Here is a 26,706-nt window from a genome sequence, read left to right as displayed (position 1 = left end):
AGTACCACAAATTACTCAGTACTTACATTAGTGTTAGTATCTATATTACAAGCTGTTCCATACTCTCTCACTGAAAATATTTTTTCTAGTTTGTTCTTTCAGCCAGGCATGATCTTTGTAATTAACTACTGATTTTGTCTTTCTCTACCTCATCAGCTGTGTGTTGGCTGTAATGTTTAAGGCAGAACTTGCTTATTTTATTCAGACCAGGAAAAAGTTAACCAGCTGAAGGTACAGTTCAGGCAGCTGTAGACTTCATGTCAGAAAGGTTGAGTATTGATGACATTATTTCATTAAGTCTTTACCTGTTTAGTTAATTTGCTGCAAGAATGTATCACTGTTTGCTGCTAAAGAAAGTAGAAACTTTTTATGTACTAGTGATTCTTTCTCCCTCTTCAGGAACAGAAGCTTTTCTTAAGCTGTTCATTCACAAACACATCCATGAGTTTTCTGATGGTAGTTTTGATGCATGAGGAAGCTTGCAATAAAAATCTGCAAAGATAATTACTATTTTCAGATATCACTCATACAACTTACTTCAGTTTTAAAACCTCTTATAAAGGTTAATGTACTGGAATTTTAAAAATGTTTTCCTTGAAATCATGTATTAAGTTCTTTTTTTTATTTACATTTATAGTATCCAAAGTCTGAAATTCAGCCAAATTTTGTCAATATTTTAGTGGATAGTGATATTTTTAAAAATGCAGACTAAAAAATACATAATTTATCATGGGACTAACTTCTTTGTAATGTCATCTGTTATAGTATATAGCTATAGTATCTCACTGTAATTTTATTAAAAAAAGTTACCATAAATTCTTACAGTCGTGGAACATCTCAGTTTGGAAGGGGCCCATAAGAATCAGAGTCTAACTCTGTGCTCCTTGCAGGGCTACCTCAAACTAAACCACACAACTCAGAGCACTGTTCAGGTGCTCCTTGAACATCGTGGTGCCATGACCACTTTCCTGGGGAGCCTGATCCCCTCCTGACCATCCCTCAGCAAAGAAATTGCTTAAGAAAGTAATTATTTAAACACAAATCTGTCTGAAAACCTTCATGAACAGGGGACAGAGTTGGAGTTATGCCACCTGAATCTGTACAGATATTTAGCAGAAGGAATGATTTTGAGTTACCTTAGGGAGAATGTGTTTTGAAGACTACGGTGACACAGTTACCTCTTCATCCTCCTATGTACTTGGCTCAGCCTGGAGAAAGACCAAAGAAGTGCAGTGCCTGTTGAGTATGGCATCATTTTCTTCTAAGGTTCATGTATTTATTTTTTTTCCTTAGTGAGAAGAGCTCTTATTAAACCAGATGTAGAAGGACTTGAAGAGGAAGAGGAGGCACCTTTGCCTTTGTTACCTCTGTGAGTGGACTAAGCTAGCAAATAACCTACTGGCAAAACACACTGAGTTGCATGAGTGAAATTCTTGTTGAGCTGCACGGACAGAGTTATGGCACAATATTAATTCTAGAGTCCCTAAATGTGGCAAATTTTCTATCTGAGGAGGATCCTGTGTTTCAGCATCTCTTATCTGAATGCTCCACAAAGTTTTAGCACTGGTAGTGTTTTATTACTGTTGTTACAGTTACATAGAGCAGCACTAATGACTGCAAATGAAACTTCTTCTGACTCCGAGTGCCCAGACGCTAAAGTGAGATTGCAGCTGCCTCTGGCATGGGGGGGGGTGTGCAGGGCAGTTCTGGGGCAGACAGCAGTGTTGTACTGTACTTTAACATGCTGAAACTGCATGTAATGCCAAGGGCTCGTGTGACTTTGGTGTTATGAGATAAAACCTTGAGACCGAAGGCAAACCTATTATGCTCTCCCAAAACAGAAGAGGAATTCAGGTAGACAGAGTATAAATACCTGAATTGTACAATTTTTCTGGAGCATCAGAATGTGTGCTCTCAAAGTATTGATGATAAAGGCTTCCTGATTGCAGGTGGTGAAGTTAGGAGTTTACATCTACAGAACTTTTGGAAGAGCAGGTGATCTGAAAATACCATGAGGATAAAACAGGTTTGATCAGACAGTATCTTTATAACATCCACCGTGTCATAGTGAGGATGTGTGTGTGGCATTTAAGTAACTATTCAAGTTAGGGAATAAGCTTTTTAATACTACTTTTAATAGTATTAAAGCAAACTCAAGTATTGCTTGAGCTCTTAATTTTTGTTTGTTTATTTGTTTTGGTTGGGTTTTGGTGGTTTTTTTTCAGAGGCCTGGATTTTTCTAGTTCGTGGCATAAGAGCTTTATCAAAGCAAAAAATCAAATCCTTTCCAGCTTGCACACTGTCCACCCCACAATGAAAACTCTCCTGGATTTTGGTTATGCAGCATTCTCTTCCTTCCTTGTAGTGGATTTCTCTAGTTCCAGGTAAAGTCTGTTCTGCTGAATTATTAATCCATATAGGTTTTTGAAACTGGCAAAGATGAGTTTGTTCAATTCTGTTATTTATCACAGGGGAGTCTATATAACAAATTTCTTTGAGTCATTTAATGTACTTTGAGGAAGTTACTTTATGTTATGACACATGAATTTTCTCCTTTCTGTTACATGTTTTATTGGTGCTTAAGTTGCTGCTAGTATCAACCTTTTAGATTTATATGTTGCCTTTGATTCTGTAAAGGTCTCCTCATTATTTACTTATTCCTAACGCTGTGATCCCCAGAGAAGCTATAGCATTTAAAAAAATCAACTTCTCCTAGTAGTATTATCATGTGTAGGGAATTCTGTGTTAACCCTATATATCAGATTTCTACCTGGTTTTCATCAGTTGGATTTTATGTTTAGTCTTGGAACTTCAAATTTTCACTGTTTTCAAAAAGATAATTTTCACTATATTTTCCTCATTATTTTTTCTGGTAGCTCTTCTGTATGTCCTGGAGTTTGGGATTTTTTTTTACTTCCCATAGTCTATCAAAGTGATGCTTAGGTTCCCACTGTGCTTTCTGCTAAAAAAAGAATGGGTTTTTAATACAATATTTACTATTGTTACTTTACTCCATGTTTGTTTTTTTAAAATTTTGTTTATAAAGTTGCCTGTAACTTTCTTTTCTAGGTTGAAAGGACCAACTGACTACAGATCTTTTAGAACTGATGCATCTCTAAGCTGTTCTAAAGCAGAAGAGGACATAATGAGTACATGGTATCAAAGAGTTGTCGAGCTCTTTTCTCAGAAGGAGGCCTTGGATGGTGTAAAGCTGGATCAGGTTGACTCTTTCTATAACTGTGTGTCTATACTTATGTCCAATCAGGTAAATAACTTTCCTCTCCATTATAAACTTAATGGAATTAAACCAATAGTAACTTTGTAGAAAAATAATGGAACAATAGTCTCATCAAATCCTTGTCATTTAAAAAAAAGTCAGAGGAAAATGCTTTCCAGATATTTCATTTCTACTTAAAGCATGTGTTAGTAATAGACTCAATGTTGCAGCAATGCCTGGGCTTTACTAAAATGTTTACTTGTTCCTTGGTTTACATCCTTTAAGGGTTGGGATAATACCCACTGGAGTTATTAGAAAAAGTCACACTGTTTCAGTTATCCATGAATCAGACCAGAAGTACTAAAATTAATGGAAATCCTGTCTTACTGCATGAATGGAACATGGGATGGGCCTTTTTTCTGTCAACTAACTGGTGATCTATGTTATTACCTAGCTGAAAGAATTACTGGGAAGAACCACTGAAGCTTTTGTGAAACTTTTTGATCCTGAAGACAGAAGTCGTCTGCCTTTATTTAAGATGGACTTGACTCTTGAAGAAAATAATATTGAGTTTTATCCAAGCTTTAAAGACTTAGAAGAATCAATTTTGTTTGTAGTAGATTGTATAGGAGAGACTCTCCAGGTGTGCTTTTATCTTTACTTAAATATGTAATTGTTAAGTTGCTCAATATGTGAAAATATTAGTGATTTAGGAGTCTGACTACCATGGCAATGGGAGCAGGATGCAACTTGTGGTATTTATTTTCCACGAACATTCTACAGGTCACATCATGAATCTTGATGCCCAGCAGCATTCCAGACTCTGCAACTCATTTTGTAATTCCTTGTTCATAAAAAATTGGTGTCCATACCACTGATTGGTTTAGCCTGCTGTTTGGATCTGCAGTGATAATAACCTTAACTATATGTGTGATGATTTACAGTAAATTAGCATTAATGTTCAAGATCCCCAGAGAAAGCCAAGGAAAATTAGTGTTGATATTCTTTTTCTTTCTAAGAAAAAGAAAATCTTCAAATCTCTAAAAGCTAATGTATACAATATTGATAGGTTGATGTCTTGAGAACCTGTCTGTGACTCCAGAGAAGAGAGCCTTTCTGGGGGCTTTGGATGTATTCCTGTGAACTGAGTATTGTTCTTCAATCATACGTGATGGTACTTTAAGAGAAGTGTTTTGGGTTTGATTTTGTATATTTGCAAATATGATATAATTTAATTGTATGTAAGGTTGGATAGTTTATTTTTTCCCCTTTTACACGTTTCCTGTCCATCTTTTTTCATCAGGAAGAGTCATTCTACGTGTATAAGAAGCATCTTGGTCATGATTAGGGGTCTCATACTTTTCTGATAGTGTCTTCTGCAGATTGCAACTTACTTTTAAAATATATATGTCCTTGCATTGCTTTTTAAAATGTAAGTAACCAAAACTTGCCCTTCCATTAGAACGTCCAAACGATCCGTTCGTGGCTGACAGGGACCACTGCGACTGTGGACGCTGAGCTTCCTGAGCACGTGGTACAATGGGCCACATCCACCCTGAAAAAATCTATCAGAGACAACTTAGAAGGCCCAAAGGAACATTTTGAAAGCTACGGTGAGTGATGGAAGAGTGTTCGAGTAACTGTGTCACTTCTTTGTAATAAGTAACTTGCTGTCATTTTTAATAATATTGATACATTGTAATTGAATTGTAGTTGAAAGGTATGGCTGGCTTGTAGATGGAACTGCAGAGGCACAGATAGAAAGATTTGAAGCAGAACAACACAGTTTTGATGAATATACTGCTGTAAGTTCTAATTCTACATTTTATATATCATTTTTGCTATACATACAGCAATCATAAAAAGGGGAACAGAGAATAACAGGTGCTTAGCCTTTATCTAAAAGTAATGTGGACTGCCTACAAATGTACACTGTAAGTGATTTTTCCCCCAGAAAAATCTGTGGTAAATAGAAGAAAATATTATTTATTTTCTTCAATGTCTAATACTTACTCACGTAGCCAAGTACTTAAACAACAGCTCTGAAGTGTAAAACCTAATGTTTTTCTGAAGTTCATAGATGAATTCTTCACCCTCAAGAAGGAAATCATGAGTCTGCCAGAGACGTTTTATTTCCCTATGATCTATTTGAGTTGTGAGGATTTAAAGCAAGGTTTGGCAAATCGAGCAAACAGCTTTGGAAAAATGCTTCTGGACAAATTAGTTGCAAATTACAGAGAGGAAAATGAAAAGTAAGTAGAATTTTTCTGCCTGTGGATGCTGTATGTGTTAAATACATAGTAGAAACATGTAGAAGAAATGTGAAGATACCATACTTCTGTTTAATGAAGACTCTTGGCTAAATAATGATCTCATGCCAGTTGCACCAGCTGTTGTAATTTTCTAATGTTTTAGTCTCAAAAATGGGTAGGAGAACATACTAATAGACTTGGATCATGGAGGAGCTAAAAGATCAAAGGACTTCACTACTGTTCTGGATTTTTTAGTGTGAACTACAGTACTACTGCACTGTCAAAGGAAAGACTAGTTAGACTCTCTTATTTCGTGATAGATACTTCTGCAGGGCTGCTCTCAAGCCACACCTCCCCATTTATTACTCCATCCTCAGTGCAGAATCTGCCATTTCAACTTGTTATATTTCACCCCACTGATCATAGTCGAATGCATCGATCTTTCTAGAAACCCTCTGCAGTGACTCTCATCCTTCTAGAGAGCCAGCAGCACCTTGCAGTTGTATGATCACAAACTTGCTTGTGGTCCATTCAACTCCTGCATCCAAATCATTGGTGAATATATTGGACTTAACTGGCCCCAGAAGTGCCCCCTGAGGAGCACTGCTGCTGACAGTTGCCAGCCAGATGTAGCCCCATTTACCACAACCCTTTGAGCTCTCCACTTTAGTCAGTTCTTCATCCAGCACAACATGAACCCACTCACCCCACAACTGGATAGCTTGTCTAGAAGGATTCTGGGAGGGACAGTGTCAAAAGCCTTACTAAAATCAAGAAAAATTATATCCCCTGCCTTCCCTTCATCCTCTACATGGGTGGACTTGTCGTAGGATGTCAATTAAGGGGGTTTATTTGCAGGTATGGATTAAGTAAGGAGTAAACACTTATGAAATTTTTTGGTCAGGTTTTATAGTGATTCCACATTACCAAAATGACAAAATATTTACTAGGAAAGTGTTTGTGTGTACACTAACGATACTTTTCTAAAGTTCATATCCTAGTAACAGGAAACCAAAGCATTTAGTGCAGAAGGATACCCCAAAACCCAAACAAAGCAATTATTGCAATTCAGTAAATAGTATTTTTCTAGACTGACTTGGTCATATTCCCTTTTAAGTTTCACAAATAAAGGAGTTTGTGTGTGGATAATACTTACAGAAGTAAATTGAACTTTTAATTCCATTAAAGCTGAACTTGAACCTAGTCAAACTAAAATCTTAAAATGTTGGTACTTTATGTAAAACAAATCTACAGGATATGCAGTGAATTTGAAACAATTAAGGAACGTGCATTAAAAGTTCCTGAGACAACAGAAGAAATGGTGGAAACAATAGATTACACAAAGCAGGTCAAAACCAAAGACATTCCAGACCTGGTGCTAAGGGGCAAGGTAAGTGGCTATCCTTTTATTTTTAATCTTTTGTCAGACATGCTGGCCTATACAAACAGAGAATTCATTCTGGAGTGCAGAGTCTTTTGATCATGCTGCATGTATGAATAATCTCAGTTTTATTTCAGACAGAAGTGAGAAGTCCAGCTCATTCTTTGCCATATGCCTTTACTTCTTATTCCTATTCCCATATGTTCTGTTTATTGTTTGTACCTGGAGACTTCAGGGCTGCTTAAAAATCTATTTGTGAAAATGTAACAGACAAGAATAAAGAAAACAGTCATGATTTTGTACACATAAACCCCAATTTACTCTTTGATCAGAATATAGATGATGTTGCATTAGCAGCAGTTTGTGTATGTGAATATGTATCAGATTTTCTGTTATGGTAATGGGTCTATAAATATAACACATTATGTTTATATCTGCAAAAATTATATTTTTTTCTATTTTTAATAATATTAGGATTTTTGCATGTAGACTTACAGACTGCAGGAGTAATATTTAGGGAAACAAGCTCATGAACAAGGCAGTGATTTGAATCATATCATACATATATTTTGAATATTAATATTGCTGAAGTAGCTCCGAATTCTGAAAGTTCATGAAATCTTGGTTTCTATTTTATCTTTGTAGAAGATATTGTCCTACTCTATATTTTAAACAGACCTATGATACCTAAAGCTTTATGAAATCTCTTTTTAATAGGAGTGCTGTCGGCAAATGAGTTACTTCTTAGATGTTTTTTTGTTTGCTCCTGAAGACCTCGAACTAATTACAGCAGCTATATTATGGCCAAAGAAGATGAACCTCATATTTAAAGAACATGATGATGTAAGAGCATTTTCTTAGTTGCTGGTATATTTTGGCTTTTTAGACTTCTCACTTTACTTTAGCTATTAGTTTCCTCAGCAGACTAAATACATATACATGTATAACATACTGACTTAGACATGCATAAATAACATATCTCCAGATTTTTCTAACAAAAGAGGACTTTTTGTGGATAAAATTTCAAACTTTCACTGTAGCTTAAAAGCTTCAGTGAATCTTATTATCCTGGTTTGTTTGTGGTCAGTAGTAGGTAATACATAGGAAGGTGAAAATTCACTACACTGCACTTATCTAGTACTGAAAATGTAATTGCCAGGCCCTTAATAAGACTGAATGCCTGGACAAGAAGTCATTTAGTTAAAGTGATATTTTGTTCTGTCAATAAAAGAACAGTGGGAACAGTGTCTTTTAGGTGGCAATTGTTAATAGAAAATATTCAACATCTCATTTTCTATGTGTGACTACAGATTACTTTTCTTCCGCTTCTATGCGTTCATCTTGATTAGCAGTTTTTGCCTTTTAGTGTTCTCTTGGCTCTCCATAGTAATTTAGCATGGATTTAATAATTTCTTCTAAATTTTGTTAAGAATTAATAATTTTATTTTTTTTTTCCAAAAAAAAAATCACAATCTTTTAAATATCACAATCAAGGATTTTGCTTTACTAAATCTTATTTAGGCACTAAGGAGTATGTCCAAGGGTGGCAAATATGCCTCTGACTGAAAACATACCCAGCTTGGGAGACTGCTAGGTCTGTAAAACACTTTGTTTGCATGTAATCATTTTTTAATCTCCAATAAATCAGTAAAATTAATTTTCTACTTCTGTGCAGAGAGTCCATGGTGCTTGTTCTAACTCTTTAATGTAAAAGGTAGTACAGAGTGAAGCTGACTCAGAGTCCCTCAGCAGGTATTGCTCCATAGCTGGCTGTTGAGTGATCTGCAATGTGCTGGAGCTTGAGGACAAGAACATCAAGTTTTCATGAGTCTCTATATTTGCATTTTATGCTCTCAGATATGAGTCAGTTCCTATCCTAATACAAAAGGAAAAGACTGGTTCCTCCTCTGGAGAAGTTCTGTTTGTCTGCTTCACAACTTTGCCTGGTGGTGGGTGTCCTTGTCTTAGGAGATCTCCTCTCCCTTGGTTGATGTCTTGTTTGGTACCTTAAAACTAACCCTTCTGTGTGCAGACCCAGTGCTTTAGACTGGTCTGGTGTTCTAGAATTTCTGCCTTTTACAGCAGTAGGTACATGTTGGATAGGAATGGTTTTCAACAACTGTAGGTGTTCTTTTTGGCAGTAAAATACTGAATCCCAAAGGTGAGAATCTCTCTCTCTTTTTTTCAGTAATACTTTCCCATCTTTTGTCTGATTGCTGAAGGAGGCCTTTGTACTAAGTGTTTAGATGGTACTGGGTATGTTACTCACTGAAAGGATTAAACACCTTTGCAATGCTTTTTTTTCATTTAAAAAAATCAATTGTTTTGTAGCTGATTGAACAATCTAAAAGTGTCAGAGAGCAAGAAGTACTACAGAAGTGTGATAACCTACGGGAGGAATTAGACAAGCTGGCAGATTCTGTGGCAGAATTAGAAGAATATTCAGAACTGGATTGCATGCAACAGGTTTGATTAGCAGTTTAAAAAGGGTAGAAATGTTTTGTGTGTTTAATACACTTTTGTATAAAGCATGGAATTCTAGCCATAGTGATATTATTTGCAAATAACTTGAGTGGAATTAGAATTTCCTTTCCTATTTTTGGTATATCGAGGAACTGAAGGGAAAAAATAGCAGTTCAGAAAGAGTGTTTGATAGCAATTTTGTATCTTTTTTTTCTGTGAACCTCAAAACTTTTTTGTTCTGCTAATAAAGAGCAGACCACTGACTCCAAAACTTTCTGAATTTCTATCAGTATTTTGTAGTTGCCAGAGCATGTCTTGCATGTTAATTGCATTTGTGCTTAGTAAGCAATTTTGGTTTTTTAAAACAAAACACTTCAAAGCACAAACCAGAAATCCTAAGCTAAGAAATCCCAGTTGCCCTTATGATATGTGAGACCATAAAAAAGCATCTGCCTACCTCCCAGAACAGTGAGTTTTAAAGCTCAAATATCTTGAAAATACTGTAAAATTGAATAATGAGAAAACCAACTTCACTTTTCATCATGTTCATCTGGATTCTTCATGGTTTATCTACTCAAGCAAAAGTAGAAAAGTTTTTAACTTACATTTTCTAAAATTTTAATATGAAGGCTTATTATATTTTGATATCTTATTTTGATAGCTGTTCAGAGCATTGTTCAGTTCTCTCTCAAGTCATCCCATTATTTGATTTCAGTATGTGGCTGATGTGAAGACATTACAGAAAACCATACAGGACACTGATGAAACAGTGGCTCTTATTAACAATGAAGAGATTCTGCTCGGATGGAAACCGAGTGACTTCCCAGTCCTCAACAACGTAAAAGCTGAGATAGAACCATATCAGAAACTCTTTAATCTTATACTGAAATGGCAGCGAACAGAAAAAAGGTAATTCAACTATAATGACAGAGAGTGAGGAAAAAAAATGCTCATGCTGGTCCTGCTCATGTCAGACATAGAATATGGATTCATTTTCTTGCCAACGCATGTTTTTAGGAAGCCAAATATAATAGCAAGCTAACATACATAGCAGGTTTGTTATTTTTAATTCAGCTAGAAAAAATGTCAGGTTTTTTCTTTATTATTTTTTTAAATGTAATCATGGAATCATAGAATCATAGGATGTTCTGAGTTGGAAGGGACCCACAAGAATCATTGAGTCCAGCTCCTGGCCCTGCACAGGACACCCCCAAGAATCACACCATGTGCCTGGGAGCAAAGGAGAATATCTCAGACTGTGTTCTGACTGTATGGGTCATTCTAGTGAAGCCTGTAACAAGACAAGCTCTGAGGAGGAAATTTATTAGGAAGAAAAATTTTAATGAGTTATGAGACATTTTGTGTACCAGAAAAGGAAGAAGTTCAATTAGAAAGCTTATAAACTGTATTTGATGAAAACTGTGTTTAACATAACAGCTGCCCAAAATGCTCTGTAGGGGGGCTCGAATGCATTGCTGTCTGGTGGCTACATCCTACCACAAAAACTCTATTCTGTATCTAAATTATGTGAGATTGTTTGTCATTTCCTGCACTCTTCAGGAGTTGTAACAAGCAATAGCTAGAAAGTATGGGGGTTTTGAAAATACAAGACCCAGTGTGATTTTAAATGTCATATATTGATCTCTATCCAGAGGTTAATTTAAATATTTCTCAGTTCATGCAGTTACTCAGTTTCAGTATGTGACTGACTTGAGAGAATTGCACAAATACACAGAAGAGTGTGATTGAGCCACCTTTAGCTGTACATTAGAATTTTGCATAGAATGACAATAATTGGAAAGAAGATCTTTGCTTTAATTTAAATAACTATTACTGTACACCTTGTTTGTGTTGCAGAACCAAGTGTTAAATATTTGTGGGATGCATTTGTTATTCTGTCTTCTAACCTTGTGTTTTTTCTCAGATGGATGGATGGTACCTTTTTGGAACTAAATGGGGAAAGCATGGAGGCTGAGCTTGATGAGTTTTATAGAGAGCTATATAAAGTGACAAAACTCTTCCAACAAAGGAAGAAAATGCCACAGGACAGGAAAAAGACACCACGACCCAAAGAAGAAGTGAAGACAGTAAAAACAATAAAGGCTAATACAACTCTTACAATGTGTTCTTCAGTTCTGGAACAGGTTAAAGAGTTTAAGGTAAGAAAAAGTGAAGGATGTGAATATCTGATGCTGAGGGACAAATGCTAAATTCAGTGCTCAGTACAGGTAGATGATGCAGTGTCAGACATTATTATTAGAGAGAGAGAGAGAGCAGACACTGATTCACCATTTCCAGATTGTACTGTCCCATTCATTTTAATAAAATTGATTTGGGTTTTTTTATGGTTTTAGGAATGTGAATTGCTAATGAGTGAACACATACAGGAGAAAAGTAATTTTTGGGTACAAAGAAACTTTTGAGGATGCAGTTGGAAATTTTGAAATGGGACTATGTTAATGCACATGCAAACAAAATTTACCATAATATAGCTGAAAAATTGTTCATTTTCTCTTTTCTTCTAAGACTGTGCTTAATAGTTGTATATTTCCTCTTCAGTAACTAATATAATTGTTTAGAAATGGAATGGATAACTGAATGGAGCCATCTGCACTTTTCAGAAAAAAAATTCATGTCATCAAGTACTACAGCAGAATTTTAAATGCACATCCGAGATTATTAAAAAGTTAAGAAATTATTCATGTGACAATTTTTCCCTTATCAATGTCTTTTCTGAATTAGGAGAATATTCCCACTGTGACTGTCTTTTGTAACCCTGGCATGAGAGATCGTCACTGGGAGCGGATGTCAAATATAGTAGGATATGATTTAACCCCAGATGCTGGAACTACCCTGAGAAAAATTTTAAAGCAGAATCTAGGCCCTCATTTGGAAGAGTTTACAGCTATAAGTGTGGGTGCAAGCAAGGTAAGCACAGAGATTTCATAGTGACAAATATGACGTCTGGTCTCTTGGTGAATACTTTATGACTTACTAGAATTTTTTGTCTTTGCCCTTAGGCAGTAAAAGAGATTTGGTGAGACTTAAATGATTAGATAATCCATTAGATGATAGGATGTTAATGATGATTAGATGATAATGATGTGCAAGTAAACATTTGTGTCTCATGTTACATTTTTCGTATTTCCCAAGTGTCCTGCTTTCTGTGTGCTAGAAAATGATATACTGAGGAAAAGCAATAACATAACTTGTGCTGTTAGAGCAAAAGAGCTTATTCAGCTAGATAAACTTATGTACTGAATTAATGAGTTAGAAAAACCAATTCAGTGGCTACACCAAACTGTTTTCTTTTTAAATAGGAATTTTCCTTGGAGAAAGCAATGCATACCATGATGGAAGTCTGGGATTCAATTTCCTTCAATACAAATTTGTATCGTGAGACTGGTATTCACATTCTGTCTTCAGTGGATGATATTCAGGCTCTTCTTGATGACCAGATTATGAAAACTCAGACAATGAGAGGATCACCTTTCATTAAACCATTTGACAAAGAAATCAGGGTACGATCAGTATTTTTTCAACCATTTTTATTTGTAGGATAACTGCTGTGCTAGAGTATACCATTTGTATTACAATCTTATTGTCTGAGTTGTGAATTAAATGCTGCCATTGATTTTCCAGCAAGAATATTGTGAGTTTATGTGAGTCACACTTACCTTATTTCTGTTTTGGTATTCCTTTTTCCGCTCAGATCCAAGTGCAACCAAGAGAATGTGATTATTTTTTCACATCTTTTGCGAAATCACCATTTCCATTAGTGTCTTTAACCTTGCTTCTTAATAACTGGAAATTATGTTTCTCTTATTGTTTATAAGAACATTTAGTAATTTAGTTTTGGACTCAGTTTTTCCCTGAGCAAGGAAACTTCTTAATGGCTGGGAGAAGATTTTTTAATCAGGCCTCAGAAAAATGATGGGAGCACTTTACACCTGGGTAAAGTCTTTGTGGTGCTCACACCATGACTAGTGACAGGAGAGAAGCTGCTGGAATTGCTTTGCAGTTCTTTGTTGGTTTATGCAGGAAATCTTCAGGCTCAAGGAGGCTCAGTGTACAGATGCAGTATTTACCCTTACAGATAGCAGATACAGAGGTATCTGCTATTGTCCACTTTAGGGAAAGGAGACTCGACTGGCTGGATCTCTCCTGTGATTTAACGTGGCCTTTCTGGTATTCTGGTGTCCCTGCTGTAATGCAGCTGCAAGAACTCCTTGCTGTGAGGAGATGAAACAGAATTTGGCACTGGTAGCCTCCTGGGTATTGCTTGACCTTTAAGTTGCTTAAAGTTGATAGCACTAAAGTGGTAAATGCATTTTAGAAAATTTGTTTCCCAGTAGGTAAAAGTGCTGAGTTCCTTTGGCTTTTGTATATGTGAAATATATATAAATCTTTTTCTTTTATTTAGTTTATTGTTAGATGATTATTTTTTCTCTTTGGGAGCTAGAATACCCCAGTGTCTACCTTTCTTGAATTTATTGTCTCTAACAATATTTGCTTGGAAATATCAAGATAACATTCTTTAAATATTTATTAAGGAATGGGAAAGTCGCTTAATTCAAATTCAGGAGAATATTGATGACTGGCTGAAGGTACAAGCACAGTGGCTTTATTTGGAACCCATTTTTTCATCTGAGGATATTATGCAACAGATGCCAGAAGAGGGGCGACATTTCCAGACTGTGGATAGATTCTGGAGAGAGATTATGAAATTTTGTGCTGAAGACCCAAAGGTAAGGGAAATGCCCATTACTAACAGGAAACAGGAGCTTCTCTCACTTTTTTTTCTGGGTGGGGATGCTTTGTTTTCAGAATATATACAATGAACTACAACATCAGTTGCCTGGGCTTTCTAGGAACAAAGTCACGTTGTTCTTTATTTGATTAACTTCTACTGTTTGAGGTATTTTATTGAACTGACAGTTTGCATGGGTTCGTTACAGGTTCTTGTTGCTACTTCCTTGCCAGGGTTAACAGAGAAGCTTCAGACCAGTAATGAGCTTCTAGACAAAATCATGAAAGGGCTTAATGCTTACCTTGAGAAAAAACGTCTCTTCTTTCCCCGGTAGGATGAGTTTTGGCTGTTTAAAAAATACAAATACTGAATGTTTATTTTGTTGTGAATAAGGTCAGTCTGAGAAGTAGCTTGATAATGCAGTTGTCTTTTTTCTTTTTCTAATTTTTTTTTAGCTTCTTTTTCTTGTCTAATGATGAAATGTTGGAGATCCTGTCAGAGACTAAGGATCCTCTCAGAGTTCAGCCTCACTTGAAGAAGTGTTTTGAAGGCATTGCTAAGCTGGATTTCCTTCGCAATTTGGATATTAAAGGAATGTGTAGTTCCGAAGGCGAGCGCGTACAGCTGATTTCAAACATTTCTACTTCTGAAGCTCGAGGTGCAGTGGAGAAGTGGTTAATTCAAGTAGAAGACATTATGCTGAAGACTATACGTGATGTTATTGACAAATCAAGAATGGTATGGGGTTTGTGATAATTAAATAACTGTAGCACCTATCTTTGTTTTATGACTGTCTCTTGGCTTTCTAAAATTCTTCCTCAGCACAGGAGTTAATGCAGTTACAGGGCCAGGAGCATGTTAATGTGACTTGTATTTATAGGCTGGTGACATAAAGAGTTTAGTCTGAGTAAGAATTAACAGGATACAAATTCTTTTAAAAGTTTGACAGTAACACTGTTTATGGGATATATCCTGATGTAAATAATTTGGGTTTCTTTAGTTACAATTTAGAAATGCAACACTTGTAAGTGCTTTCTCCCTCCTAAAAAAAAATCACTAGACAGAATATATTTCTTTGTATGAAGTTGACAAGTTGTGAATATTTATGTGATATGGAAAGATAGTTGCAAGATTCTTTAAAATTACTGAATAACAAATTGCAAATCTAAGGGAGAAAGAGCATTTAGAAGTCTATTTGGATGCTACAAATAGAAAAATAATATTTTTTTAGCAAAGAATATTAATAGGATCACCTTATATACTTCTGTATTACAATATATATTCACATATATATGTTTGTATACTGTATTTAACTCTTTCAGGCATATTTAGAGACAGAGAGAAAACGGTGGGTTCTGGAGTGGCCTGGACAAGTAGTGCTGTGTGTGTCTCAGATGTACTGGACAAGTGAGGTACATGAAGTTCTTCGCAGTGGACCTGAGGTACTGTGTAATGCATACATTTTTTTAAATCTTTCTTAATGTTTCATTTCAGCTGATGTATTTTGCTTAATCAAGTATTTTTCTACAATCAAAATAAAATTTGAAAAAGTACGAGTACATGAGTTTGACATATATGAATTTATGTACAGTGATTTATACCTTTCATTCAAGTACTTGCACCCTTCATTCAAGTATTCTTGTTTAGAGCAAGCATAGATTAAAATGTAGCTTTGCAACATAAATGCATAACTGTGAATGAGAGAGAAGTTGATGCAAAAACATGACAATTGAAGAGAACAGATTAATAAGCAACTGCTGTTAAAATATTTAGTCAACATGAAGAAGTCTGGAACACTTGAAACTGTGGTGTAAACAGTTTCAAAATTACCTTTTCTCTCCTAGGGTTTAAAGGGTTATTATGATACACTTCAGCTTCAACTTAATGATATTGTAGAGCTGGTAAGAGGAAAACTGTCAAAGCAAACAAGGACTACACTGGGTGCCTTGGTTACTATTGATGTTCATGCTAGAGATGTCATCAAGGAAATGATTGAAAATGGTAATTATCTTTTAAAACACTTTTCTTCTCATGTGTCTTTACACATAGTTAATGAAAAATAGTTAACCAATCAGATATGAGCACCAACATTAATAATTTCAAAGCAGTTCTAAATTTAGCTGTAATAGAAGATCCAGTTATCTAAAATGTCTTTCATGACTGCTTTCACCTCTGTGTTCATCAGGTGTGCAGAGTGAGACAGACTTCCAGTGGCTTGCACAGCTCCGATATTATTGGCAATCTGAGAACGTCCGGGTTTGCATCATCAACTGCAACGTCAAATACGCCTACGAGTATCTGGGCAACTCCCCACGCCTCGTCATCACTCCCCTCACTGACAGGTGTTACCGCACCCTGGTAGGGCCTTCCAGCAGTGCCACTGAGTGTTCCTTCCACTGTTCATTACAGCCATACTTTTAGGGTTCACAGCTGCTGTCAGACTCTGCTATTGCTGCTGAAATGAGGTTTTCAAAGATTTTACTTCCTGTAGAATACTGGACGTGAAACTCACTCGTAACAACAAACCTGGGCAGCCCACCGACCTGGCTGAAATATTTGTGGGTTGTTCTGTTGTGGATGTGGTTTTCTTAAAATGCAGATAGAAAAAACAGCCTGTATTTTATTGCTGTATGGATTATGAGAACACGGAGTACTTTTCTGATGTTCTGTTAGGCTGCTAACCTAAGTGAAGAAGGAACCACTTGTGATGATATTGTTCCTAAGAGTAGTACAAGTTTGGTAACTTTTTAGTACCCTGACTCTTAGCAGAGGTGTTTATTATTGTATTGGTTTATCCTCAACTAACCTGACAACTGAAAGTTACCAAAGTCATCTCAGATACAGCTTTTCTCACTATCATTTACTGCAGTTTCTTTGCTGGAGTATAATTTCCATTAACTGTTTCTGTGGTTTAGATTGGAGCCTTTTATTTAAACCTCGGTGGTGCGCCAGAGGGCCCAGCAGGGACAGGTAAAACAGAGACCACCAAAGATTTGGCTAAAGCCCTTGCTGTTCAGTGTGTTGTCTTCAACTGCTCTGATGGCCTTGATTACCTGGCAATGGGAAAGGTAAATAGAAAATAAATATAATTTGCATTTTATTTTTAGGATGAAAATTGTAGGGTCCTTACTTTGCAGAGACACTTAAATAAATGTGGCACCTGTGGTCTGCCACCCTGGATGCTACATACTGGTCTCTACATTTTCTGTGCTTTATGAAATCCTATTAAATTGCTAATTAAAACTTGAAAGAAACAAGAGTTCATGGGATTGGGATCTTCTGATTTAGCTTTCTTTAGAACCAAGAAAAAACTTTGTTCTTCATATACATATCACAGACCTATGATCTAAACAGGCTTAGATATTATCATAATTGTCTGTTTTATGTGTGTGTGTAATTAAACTTCCAACATGACACTCTTAGTTTCTATTGAGTCTTCTAAGGCTCTGTACCAATATTATTACTCTCCTTCTTCCTTTGCAGTTTTTCAAGGGTTTGGCTTCATCAGGTGCCTGGGCATGTTTTGATGAATTCAATCGCATTGAACTGGAAGTACTGTCTGTGGTGGCCCAGCAGATCCTGTGCATCCAGAGAGCCATCCAGACAAAACAAGAAACGTTTCTCTTTGAAGGAACTGAGCTGAAGCTTAACCCCAACTGTTTCATAGCTATTACTATGAATCCAGGTTATGCAGGACGTTCTGAACTTCCAGATAATCTGAAGGTAAAATAATAAAATAGATGCTTCTGCTTAAGAATGAGCTTTTCAAAAAAAATTGAGGGAACCTGTGTATTGCTGGTACTAATCCAGACTTGACCACCTGGAATATAAACATACACCTGTTATAAGATTTATACATACTGAGCCTGGGGTTTTTTCTTTCCTCCTGAGTACTTTGTTCTTTTTTAAGGAATTCAAAATATATTTAATTTTCTCATGTTTATTAGTGTTTTTCTTATTATTTTTCCAGGCCAAAGACAAGTGTCAGGCTGTGGATACATTATAATTTTGGGGTACTAACTTTGTAAGATGGACAGGTATTTTGGGAAAAATACTTCATGAAAATCTTATTTAAAAGGGGTGTTAGTGAGTGACACTTAATAGATGGAATGAATTGGTTTAGATTACTTGATAAAATAAGACCTTTGAGGTGATTGTTTTGACTATAAGAGCTGTTTCACTAAGGAGGCTTGGCTGAAAGCAGAGATGATGCAGCATGAGAAGCACACCAACTGCAGTTTGCTTAAGGAAAGGAAGTGTATCCTCTCACCTGCCATGGACCATGTTTTCCTTCCTTACTGCTGTGCTGGGTGTATCCATGAAAGGGCCAAACTGCATTCTTGAGACACTGATGAGGGAAAAAACCTGGGAGAGGCAGTGTCTTTTCTGGACTGGATTGTAGATTGAGATGGATGTTGATGACATCTTAGATTAACTTTCTAGGGAGTCACAAGCTGCAAATATTGATAATTCTTCTATTTCATTGACTCCCAAATGTTCTGCAGCCACTGCTTTCCAGTGTAACTATTTTAAATTATCTACAGTTTACCCCATCATACTAAGCATTACTTTGTTGGACATGCGGTTACTGTTTTCAGTTAGAAATGCCGTGATGGGTTTACTACTAATCCAACACCTGTAAAAGTTCTCAGTTACTTCCCATTTCTCAATTACTTATTTAAAGATATTTCTTTGGGTATATATTTCAGGTTCTTTTCCGAACAGTAGCCATGATGGTTCCTAACTATGCTCTGATAGCAGAGATTTCACTCTACTCATATGGATTTTTGAATGCTAAGTCCTTGTCAGTGAAGATAGTCATGACCTACAGGCTCTGTTCAGAGCAGCTTTCCTCCCAGTACCACTATGACTATGGCATGAGAGCAGTCAAGGCTGTGTTGGTGGCTGCTGGGAATCTGAAGTTGAAATTTCCCACAGAAGATGAAGATATATTGGTGAGTTCCTGAGGGAATAATTCTTTAAGGAATTTTATAGATACCCACAGTTGTGAGTTCTGAAGGCAGTTACACCACTTCATGCCCCATTGCTGATCCATGTTTCTTAATTCGTGAAATGAAGATAATAAAATACACAAATGGCACAGTTGGGCTTAACTGCTTATCAAAGGCACCACTTAATGTATTAATCTGTTGCATATTAGATTATTTTAATTGCTGAACAATTTATTCTGTGTCTGTGAACAGGAACAGTAAAATGTATATTTGTTTTTTCTAGCTTCTTAGATCCATTAAAGATGTGAATGAGCCTAAATTTTTGTCCCATGATATACCTCTGTTCATGGGTATAACCAGTGATTTATTTCCTGGAATTAAACTTCCTGAGGCAGACTACAATGTAAGTACTCTTATAATTTTTCCTTGGTCATAATCATTGTTGGTTGGTTTTTGATGATTTGGTTTTTAACCAACTACAATTAATTTAGTCAGTTATTGCAAGATGAGAAAAATTGCTGAATATTTGCAATGAAACTCAGTACCAAAGAAAATTCTTTTATCTGTGCTGAATTTAATCCACATCTGAGTTCCCTTACATTCGGAGGGATTGTGTCCTACAGATTGGAAGCTGACCTGCAGATTTACCAAATTTTAGGCTCTGACTGATTTCTTTCCTAATTTTTGGGCATAATTTAATGAGATTAAACTTTCTGTTTGTATTTTATTTATTGGAATACTTAAAGCACAGCTCCTTTGTAGGAGGATGGTTGGGAAGAAGATGAGTACGTTGGAAAAGACAAAATGGATTAACTTTTAAGTTTCAAATAAATACTACAATCTTGATAAAAGTGAATTATTCCAAAGCATACAACAGGTTTCCTCATGGTGATATACCTTCTCCTCAAGATTAAAATTGTGGTTAAATCCTGTTCTAGCACATGAAGTACAGAAGTTACTTTTTTTCTCCAGGAAGTTTGCTATATTCTGACTAGTAGTATTGCAGTTATTAATTAATTTGAAACCCTTATTGATGAGCATAGACTGTTTTACTGTAGTCCAAGACAGTAATTTAAATTGTAGCAATGATAAGATTATGATCTGTTTTAATTTCAGGATTTTCTGGAATGTGCCAACGAATGTTGCATTCAACATAATGTCCAACCTGTAACAACTTTTATGGAGAAAATTATACAGACATATGAAATGATGATTGTTAGACATGGGTAAGATTCTCATCACTGTTTCACAGGCAGTATCTTTTGTAATTTTGGCTTAGACTGTAGCAGGTTTTTATATGGAGTTATAAGAGGTGTTAAGGGTGGCAAAATGTTCCTATTAGTATTGGAACAGTTGATCACTGATACTGCTTTTAATGTCCCAAAATTCTTGTGCCTGTTTGTCTGGGGAATTGTACTCTTCTTCATATCAGAAGTAGCCTCACATGTATAGTGATTTTGGGTATTGATATCAGTATGGATTTAGGATTGTAAAAGTTTGTTTATATTAAAATATTAGTTGTTAGATCTGTGCCATTTTATTCCAAGCTTTTATTACAGAATAACAACTGTGTGGAGAAAATATATACAATGTGACATTAACCACATGATGGTTAATATTCAGTTCATTAATTAGTCTTCTCTCTGAGACCTTGTTATAGTCACATCCCTCTGCTGGATGACTACAAAAGTTTTCTGTTTGTGTTCTTCCAGTGTTAAAAACTCTGCCTACACTGAAGTGAAACTCCAAAGGAATCTCATTCAGCAAATAATTGAACTAGTGTGGTCATAAAATCTAAGTTTTAGAGGATAACATGCATACAGTGCATGTGCAAATAAATTGGTCTTGCTGAAATGATGTTTTGTATATACAAAGCAAATTTACTTGCTCTGATTTTTGAAAATTAGGTGAAAATTAGCTTTAAGCATATGTTTGGTACCGTTGGCCTTCATATGATCTGTAAAAGTCTAAATTGGAAGACAAATTTATTAATAGTAGGGTTTTTTTCCATCTAACAGCTTCATGCTGGTAGGGGAACCTTTTTCTGGGAAGACCAAAGTTCTCCATGTGTTGGCAAATACACTGTCTCTTATGAAAAAGCGTGGTTATGGTGAAGAAGAAAAAGTAATTTATAGAACTATGAATCCAAAATCGATCACTATGGGTCAGCTTTTTGGGCAGTTTGATCCAATATCCCATGAGGTAATGTATGTTTAAAAAATAGTGTTTCCTGCATATGTCAGACCTCCATTATTCTGGATAGTAAACTGTTGAATTTGTGATTTCATGATTTTAAACACAGATGAGAACACAATTGTAGATTTTATTTTAACTAATACTTTTATGACTTGTTTTTAATTAGTATATAGAAATGCTGTGCCAAGCATGTATGCAGTTATATAAGTTGAAATATGAAAAAAAAAAGAACAGTACCATTTTGAAGGTCATCATCCTAACATGGTTACATCCGTGCTAGGAAATCATATCAAACTTAGCTGTATTAATTTCTCTGTCTATTCTTAATCTGTATAATCAAACTAATGCAAAAACTATGTAGAAAAATTTATGAACTTCTGTGTGAAACTTAGGTTTGGAGAAGGAACAGTATGGATAAGAGAATGTGAAATAGTAAAAATTAGGGTGACTGGGGAGAAAGAGATGCGAGGCAGAGCAGAAGCACTTCTAAGTTTCAATAAATTGAATTGCTGGTCTTTTTTGTTACAATATTTTTTTTCAAGTGAAAAAGACTCTCTTTTAAAATCTGCTGATGTTGCAAGACCCCCAGTGAAACTGTTAAGTCGTGCGCTGCTCTCTGCAGAACAGGAGAGAAGAATGAAAAGGGAGGGATGTTGGAAAGCAAAGGGAAGGGTGTCTGTGACTGGAGGCTCAGGTTGAACTCTCTGTTCTTTGTCTCCCTTGCCATTCCCACGTCCACCCCCTCTAGTGGACAGATGGTGTCGTCGCTACAACCTTCAGGGAATTCGCCTTGTCCGAGACCCCTGATCGCAAGTGGGTGATCTTTGATGGCCCCATCGACACTCTGTGGATAGAAAGCATGAACACGGTGCTGGATGACAACAAAAAGGTATCAGCCAGCGGGAATCAAGGCCTAAATAAAACAATGTGACATTTTGAAAATATTCTTCTCCATAATAGGGAATGTAATTTACAACTAGTTGGGTTTTTTTAATCTTGCATGTGATTTTTTTTTTTTCTTTCAAGCTTTGTTTGATGAGTGGAGAAGTCATCCAAATGTCCCCTCAGATGACTCTTATTTTTGAAACAATGGATCTTTCCCAGGCGTCAGTAAGTTTATTTTTAATGAAACTATAGAACAAAGTTCAGTATATTAAATGTACAATAAAACGAGTGTACCATTTTCCCTTAGCCTGCTACAGTCAGTCGTTGTGGCATGATTTATTTGGAACCTTCTCAGCTGGGTTGGGAGCCTCTTGTTACCTCTTGGCTGAGTAAACTGCCTGAACCTCTGAACTCAAAGGACCATCAAGATCTTCTGCAGGGACTTTTTGACTGGTTGATACCACCAGCATTAAAAGTCCGTCAGAAAAAGTGCAAGGTATATTTTGCCATTTTTTCCTGCAGTAGCTACTGACCATTCCCAGTTTGTTACCCTTGCTGGGGAGTGACTGCTCTCTCATGACAAGCACAGTTAGAATGAATAGGCAGCTCTTGGGACCAGTTTGGAAAGCTAAAATGAGAAGGTCAGCTAAGACTTCAAACTTTATAGTACTTTCAAAAGTAAAGTAAGTAATTAAAACACTGAATAAAAAGTCTTCCTGAGAGAATTTTGTACATTCTTTTTCTTTAAAGATGTCATGTTGAATAGGGAAGTACTTTATTAAGTGTTAGGGGAAATATATGTGTAGTTCCCTGTGAACTTGGTGTGACATAGTGCTCATGTGTTGCTGTAGTTACTTATCTGGGGTTTGTTTTGGTTTAAGATGTATGACTGTAGTTGTCACATGGACGTGGTTAATAAACTAAAGGTCTTGACATTTCAGGAATATTGGAGGGTAAATGATCTTTTGAGTAAAAACCAGTGTATACCTTACCTTCTAATATTTGTTCAGAAACAGCTAATGATCTAATTCTTTTAGTATTTTAGCTCCAAAAGATAAATTACCTGAGCATGTCAAGTCTAACACCCAGCCCTTTGAATCTCTTAGGAACTGGTACCTACAAGCAACACCAATGTTGTAGTAGCTCTCACACGGCTTTTTGAAATGTTGATTTGTCCAACTGTGCAAGAAGATCCCACCAACAAAAACATCCGTGCCTGGATCATGGTTGGTTTTTTAGTCTGAAGGAAAATGTATATTTATTTCTGCAGGTGCTGGTTTTCAAAGCAATTGTACTAATCAAACCCACTTTAATTTGGGAATAGGAAGCTTGTGAAACAATTTCACTACCTCCTTGCTCTCTCTCCCCATACTCTGGAGGTGCCCAGATTAGACAGAAGTCTTACAAGTAACGAATATGACCCAAAATGTTACTATTTTTCCAATTAACTGGGATAGTGTTTCTGTTAAATGTGCTTTTTAACTAACCAAAGAATTAGCTAAAGCAAAGTGACTTCTTTCCCTTTGAGGAAATAAAAGTTCATGTAACAACGATTGGCTTGGGTGTTCGAGCTAAATTTCCTTGGGAAGATTGTTTTCTAACTGTTAAAATAGTTGGATCCTCTGTCTGACCCTGTATGATTGTTCTTAGGAAAAACTGAAAAAAACAGAATGTAAAAGTAGTTATTTAAAATTGAATTAGAAAATTCCTAGATCCTGATTCGTGATTAGAACTCTTCTCAGACTTTGTAATGTGACATAATGCTTTAGTTCAGTGACCTTTATTTTTTATATACCTATCCTTGTATATATACATATCCTTGAATAACACTTTTGTGTGCTCTGCCTTTAATCAGACTTCTAAATCTCTTTGGACCCAGGCTATTCAAGGGCAATTTGTAACACCTCTCTGCTTAGCAGTATTTTTCAGAATTAGATTTGTTAATCAGACTGTACAAGATTCACACAATGTCAATTTTTTAGACAATTGCTAATCTTTTTGCCCTTGTAGGGTTGCTTTGCTTTTGCCACAGTCTGGTCCATTGGTGGGACTTGTGATGGTGACAGCAGGATAATTTTTGATAATTTCTTGAGGGACACTTTGTCTGAGGAATCTACAACAGATACTGTACCAACAAGTGTGGGAAAATGGGAATGTCCCTTTGAAGAGAAAGGCTTGGTCTATGACTACGTGTATGAGGTAGGATTGGCTGCTTCTGCATTCACTGAATAGATCCTTGCAGTAGAAATGGAAGGAAAATACAGCTTAGGTGGATATTTTAACTTTACAAAGCTTCTTGGGTGTTTTAGTGTGTTGGTGTTGGATTAAATCCCATGGTGCATTTTTCATTCCTTTTTCTCTTTCAAATACTAGTGTGCTGACCAATTTTTTTAAGGAAATAACAATATGTACATTTCAGTTATATTTGTAAAAGTGCCACGTTATATTTCTAAAGCAAAGTTGGCAACCTCAAATCTGCTTTCATTTAGAAGGAATAATGGGGACTGTCCAGAGGGAAAGCAGGATATTAAGCCTATAGGCAGTTTGCCTATGTTACAATTTTGTTTGTAGTATCTATTAGAAATGTTCTTCTCTTGGTTTTTGTTGTGGTTTTCTGTGTGGGGTTGATTGGTTGGTTGGTTTTGCTGAACAAAACTTTTAAGAAAAGAAACGAGTCTGAGTCTAGGTATGTACTTTAACACCTGAAAGTATTCTTTTGCTGAGGTAAAACAAACTAAATGTATGAACCTCTGAAACATTGAACATTCACTAATTTATTAAAATTCATTATTTTAATTTTTCAAAAGTAGAGAAAACCCTTCATATGTATAACACCAATCTATTTTACACCTGTGTTTCTTCCTAGCTGAAAGGCAAAGGAAGTTGGGTTCATTGGAATGCATTTATTGAACAAATTAGTCACAGTGATAAAAATGTGAAGATTCAAGATATTATAGTCCCAACTATGGACACAGTTCGATATACCTATTTGTTAGAGCTCTTCATTACCCATGGAAAGTGAGTTGCTTTAATGCAAATTTCTGAAGTATTGGTCATGGGTAGAAATATCTCTTATTCTTTCCCTTGAATTGTTGTTTTTATCAAACCCTCAAAGTTTATTTGGCCTTTTAAAAATAGACATTACTGCAAACAATACAATTTGCCTTAAAGTCTGGTTTTGGTATTTTTATGAAACCTTATTATTTCATTTTAGTCTTCTCATTCTGATGATGATGTTAGGACAACCCAGAGAGGTTTTGTACCCTCTTTCTTCTTTGGTAGAGAAATACGTATTTTAATTTTTTCCTTTGATTAATCATATAAAAAGCAGTTATATTAGCCATGGTGAGGTCATGTAAGAGAGTGAAATAAAAGACAACCTGAGGTTAAATTCAAAAGCTGAAAGCTTTATGAAGTTTGGACTAATGCAAAACCTGTCAGGAGAAATTTAACTGCCATGTATGTTCATGTACTCCACCACCAGCAGAATGAGGGAATGAGAAATGTTTCTTTCGCTTCTCATTGTCTTAATGGTGGAAGCAAATTAAAATTATGAAAGGGTTTAATGGGTATGTTAAAACTCTTTAGTTTCTTCTTTAGGCATGTCATGCTTTTAGAGTTAGAACAAAAAGGGCAAGTTAGTAAAACCTTTGACTTCTAATTGCACTTAGTTTGCAATGTTAGGTTTCTGCAGTTCCTGTGCCTTCTCCCTCTCTTTGTGCAGACCACTGCTCCTAGTGGGACCAACAGGTACTGGGAAGTCTGTGTATGTCAAGGACAAGTTAATGAACAACTTGGAAAGGGAGCTCTACTTTCCCTTCTTCATTAACTTTTCGGCTCGAACCAGTGCCAACCAGACCCAGGTTAGTAGAACAGATAATTTAAGTTTCAAAAAGATTAAGTATGTGAATATTTAATCTATGTTTTTGATATTCCTGTTTGCATTCTAGAACATTATCATGGCCAGGCTGGACAAGAGGCGCAAAGGAGTCTTTGGCCCTCCAATGGGAAAAAAGTGCATTATTTTTGTAGATGACATGAACATGCCTGCTTTGGAGAAGTATGGGGCACAGCCTCCTATAGAACTTTTAAGACAGTTCTCTGACCATGGATTTTGGTAATTATTTGAAATACAATTGAAAATTTGTTGCTGCATTTGCTGTTATAATTATTTATTCCCTTGAATTTTATTTTCAAAACTTTTCTGTAGTGGTTTGTAAATGTTAGGATAGATTTAGTTTATATAAAAATACATTATTTAAAGTTGAAGCAACTTGTATATTACTGTCTAAGGACTTCTCATTTTAGGAAATTGATTGTCAATTTTGTTTTGAGTTTTTTAAAATGTTTTCCTGCTGACCTTCAGCGGCATTAGGATATATTAAATAAATTTTTCATTTACACCTTGATTTTATTTTTTATGTCTGTGTTTTTAATTGTTTTTATTTTTCTAGTGCAGTTTCTTGTTCTTTTCCTTTCTCTTGCTCCTTAGAGTGAGTTAGCAGTTTTCTATACATATATATATATGCAGTTTATATAAAATTTTTTATTTTAATCCTTACATTGGTTTTTCCTATCATCCATGATTCTGTTAGTCATCAATTTTTTTT

General features: G+C 35.8%; 1 protein-coding gene across 4 annotated transcripts in view; it reads left to right on the top strand.

The window, feature by feature from the left end:
• Positions 1-26,706, top strand: part of DNAH12 (dynein axonemal heavy chain 12) — a 60,636-nt gene that overhangs the window by 3,664 nt on the left and 30,266 nt on the right. For all 4 annotated transcript variants that reach the window (XR_003527149.1, XM_027640041.1, XM_027640040.1 and 1 more), the window contains 34 exons: positions 1,294-1,369; positions 2,226-2,384; positions 3,070-3,265; positions 3,672-3,860; positions 4,680-4,830; positions 4,931-5,022; positions 5,291-5,469; positions 6,724-6,859; positions 7,568-7,693; positions 9,182-9,316; positions 10,029-10,222; positions 11,238-11,472; positions 12,056-12,241; positions 12,634-12,834; positions 13,867-14,061; positions 14,272-14,393; positions 14,519-14,801; positions 15,386-15,505; positions 15,908-16,064; positions 16,249-16,421; positions 16,979-17,131; positions 17,547-17,786; positions 18,773-19,018; positions 19,299-19,418; positions 20,132-20,241; positions 21,034-21,217; positions 21,960-22,100; positions 22,238-22,321; positions 22,404-22,592; positions 23,203-23,322; positions 24,107-24,295; positions 24,963-25,114; positions 25,821-25,959; positions 26,047-26,213. Coding sequence is in view for 3 of the 4 variants with exons in the window: in XM_027640041.1 (XP_027495842.1) it covers positions 1,294-1,369; positions 2,226-2,384; positions 3,070-3,265; positions 3,672-3,860; positions 4,680-4,830; positions 4,931-5,022; positions 5,291-5,469; positions 6,724-6,859; positions 7,568-7,693; positions 9,182-9,316; positions 10,029-10,222; positions 11,238-11,472; positions 12,056-12,241; positions 12,634-12,834; positions 13,867-14,061; positions 14,272-14,393; positions 14,519-14,801; positions 15,386-15,505; positions 15,908-16,064; positions 16,249-16,421; positions 16,979-17,131; positions 17,547-17,786; positions 18,773-19,018; positions 19,299-19,418; positions 20,132-20,241; positions 21,034-21,217; positions 21,960-22,100; positions 22,238-22,321; positions 22,404-22,592; positions 23,203-23,322; positions 24,107-24,295; positions 24,963-25,114; positions 25,821-25,959; positions 26,047-26,213 (5,539 nt within the window). In the remaining variant the exon portion in view is untranslated. The remainder of the gene's footprint in view (positions 1-1,293; positions 1,370-2,225; positions 2,385-3,069; positions 3,266-3,671; positions 3,861-4,679; positions 4,831-4,930; positions 5,023-5,290; positions 5,470-6,723; positions 6,860-7,567; positions 7,694-9,181; positions 9,317-10,028; positions 10,223-11,237; positions 11,473-12,055; positions 12,242-12,633; positions 12,835-13,866; positions 14,062-14,271; positions 14,394-14,518; positions 14,802-15,385; positions 15,506-15,907; positions 16,065-16,248; positions 16,422-16,978; positions 17,132-17,546; positions 17,787-18,772; positions 19,019-19,298; positions 19,419-20,131; positions 20,242-21,033; positions 21,218-21,959; positions 22,101-22,237; positions 22,322-22,403; positions 22,593-23,202; positions 23,323-24,106; positions 24,296-24,962; positions 25,115-25,820; positions 25,960-26,046; positions 26,214-26,706) is intronic.

The sequence above is a fragment of the Corapipo altera genome, unplaced genomic scaffold (genome assembly GCF_003945725.1).
Source record: "Corapipo altera isolate COAL_440 unplaced genomic scaffold, ASM394572v1 55, whole genome shotgun sequence".
Taxonomy (NCBI): Eukaryota; Metazoa; Chordata; class Aves; order Passeriformes; family Pipridae; genus Corapipo; species Corapipo altera.
The sequence above is the reverse complement of the archived record's forward strand: the minus strand, read 5'-3'. Positions and strand labels throughout refer to the sequence as shown.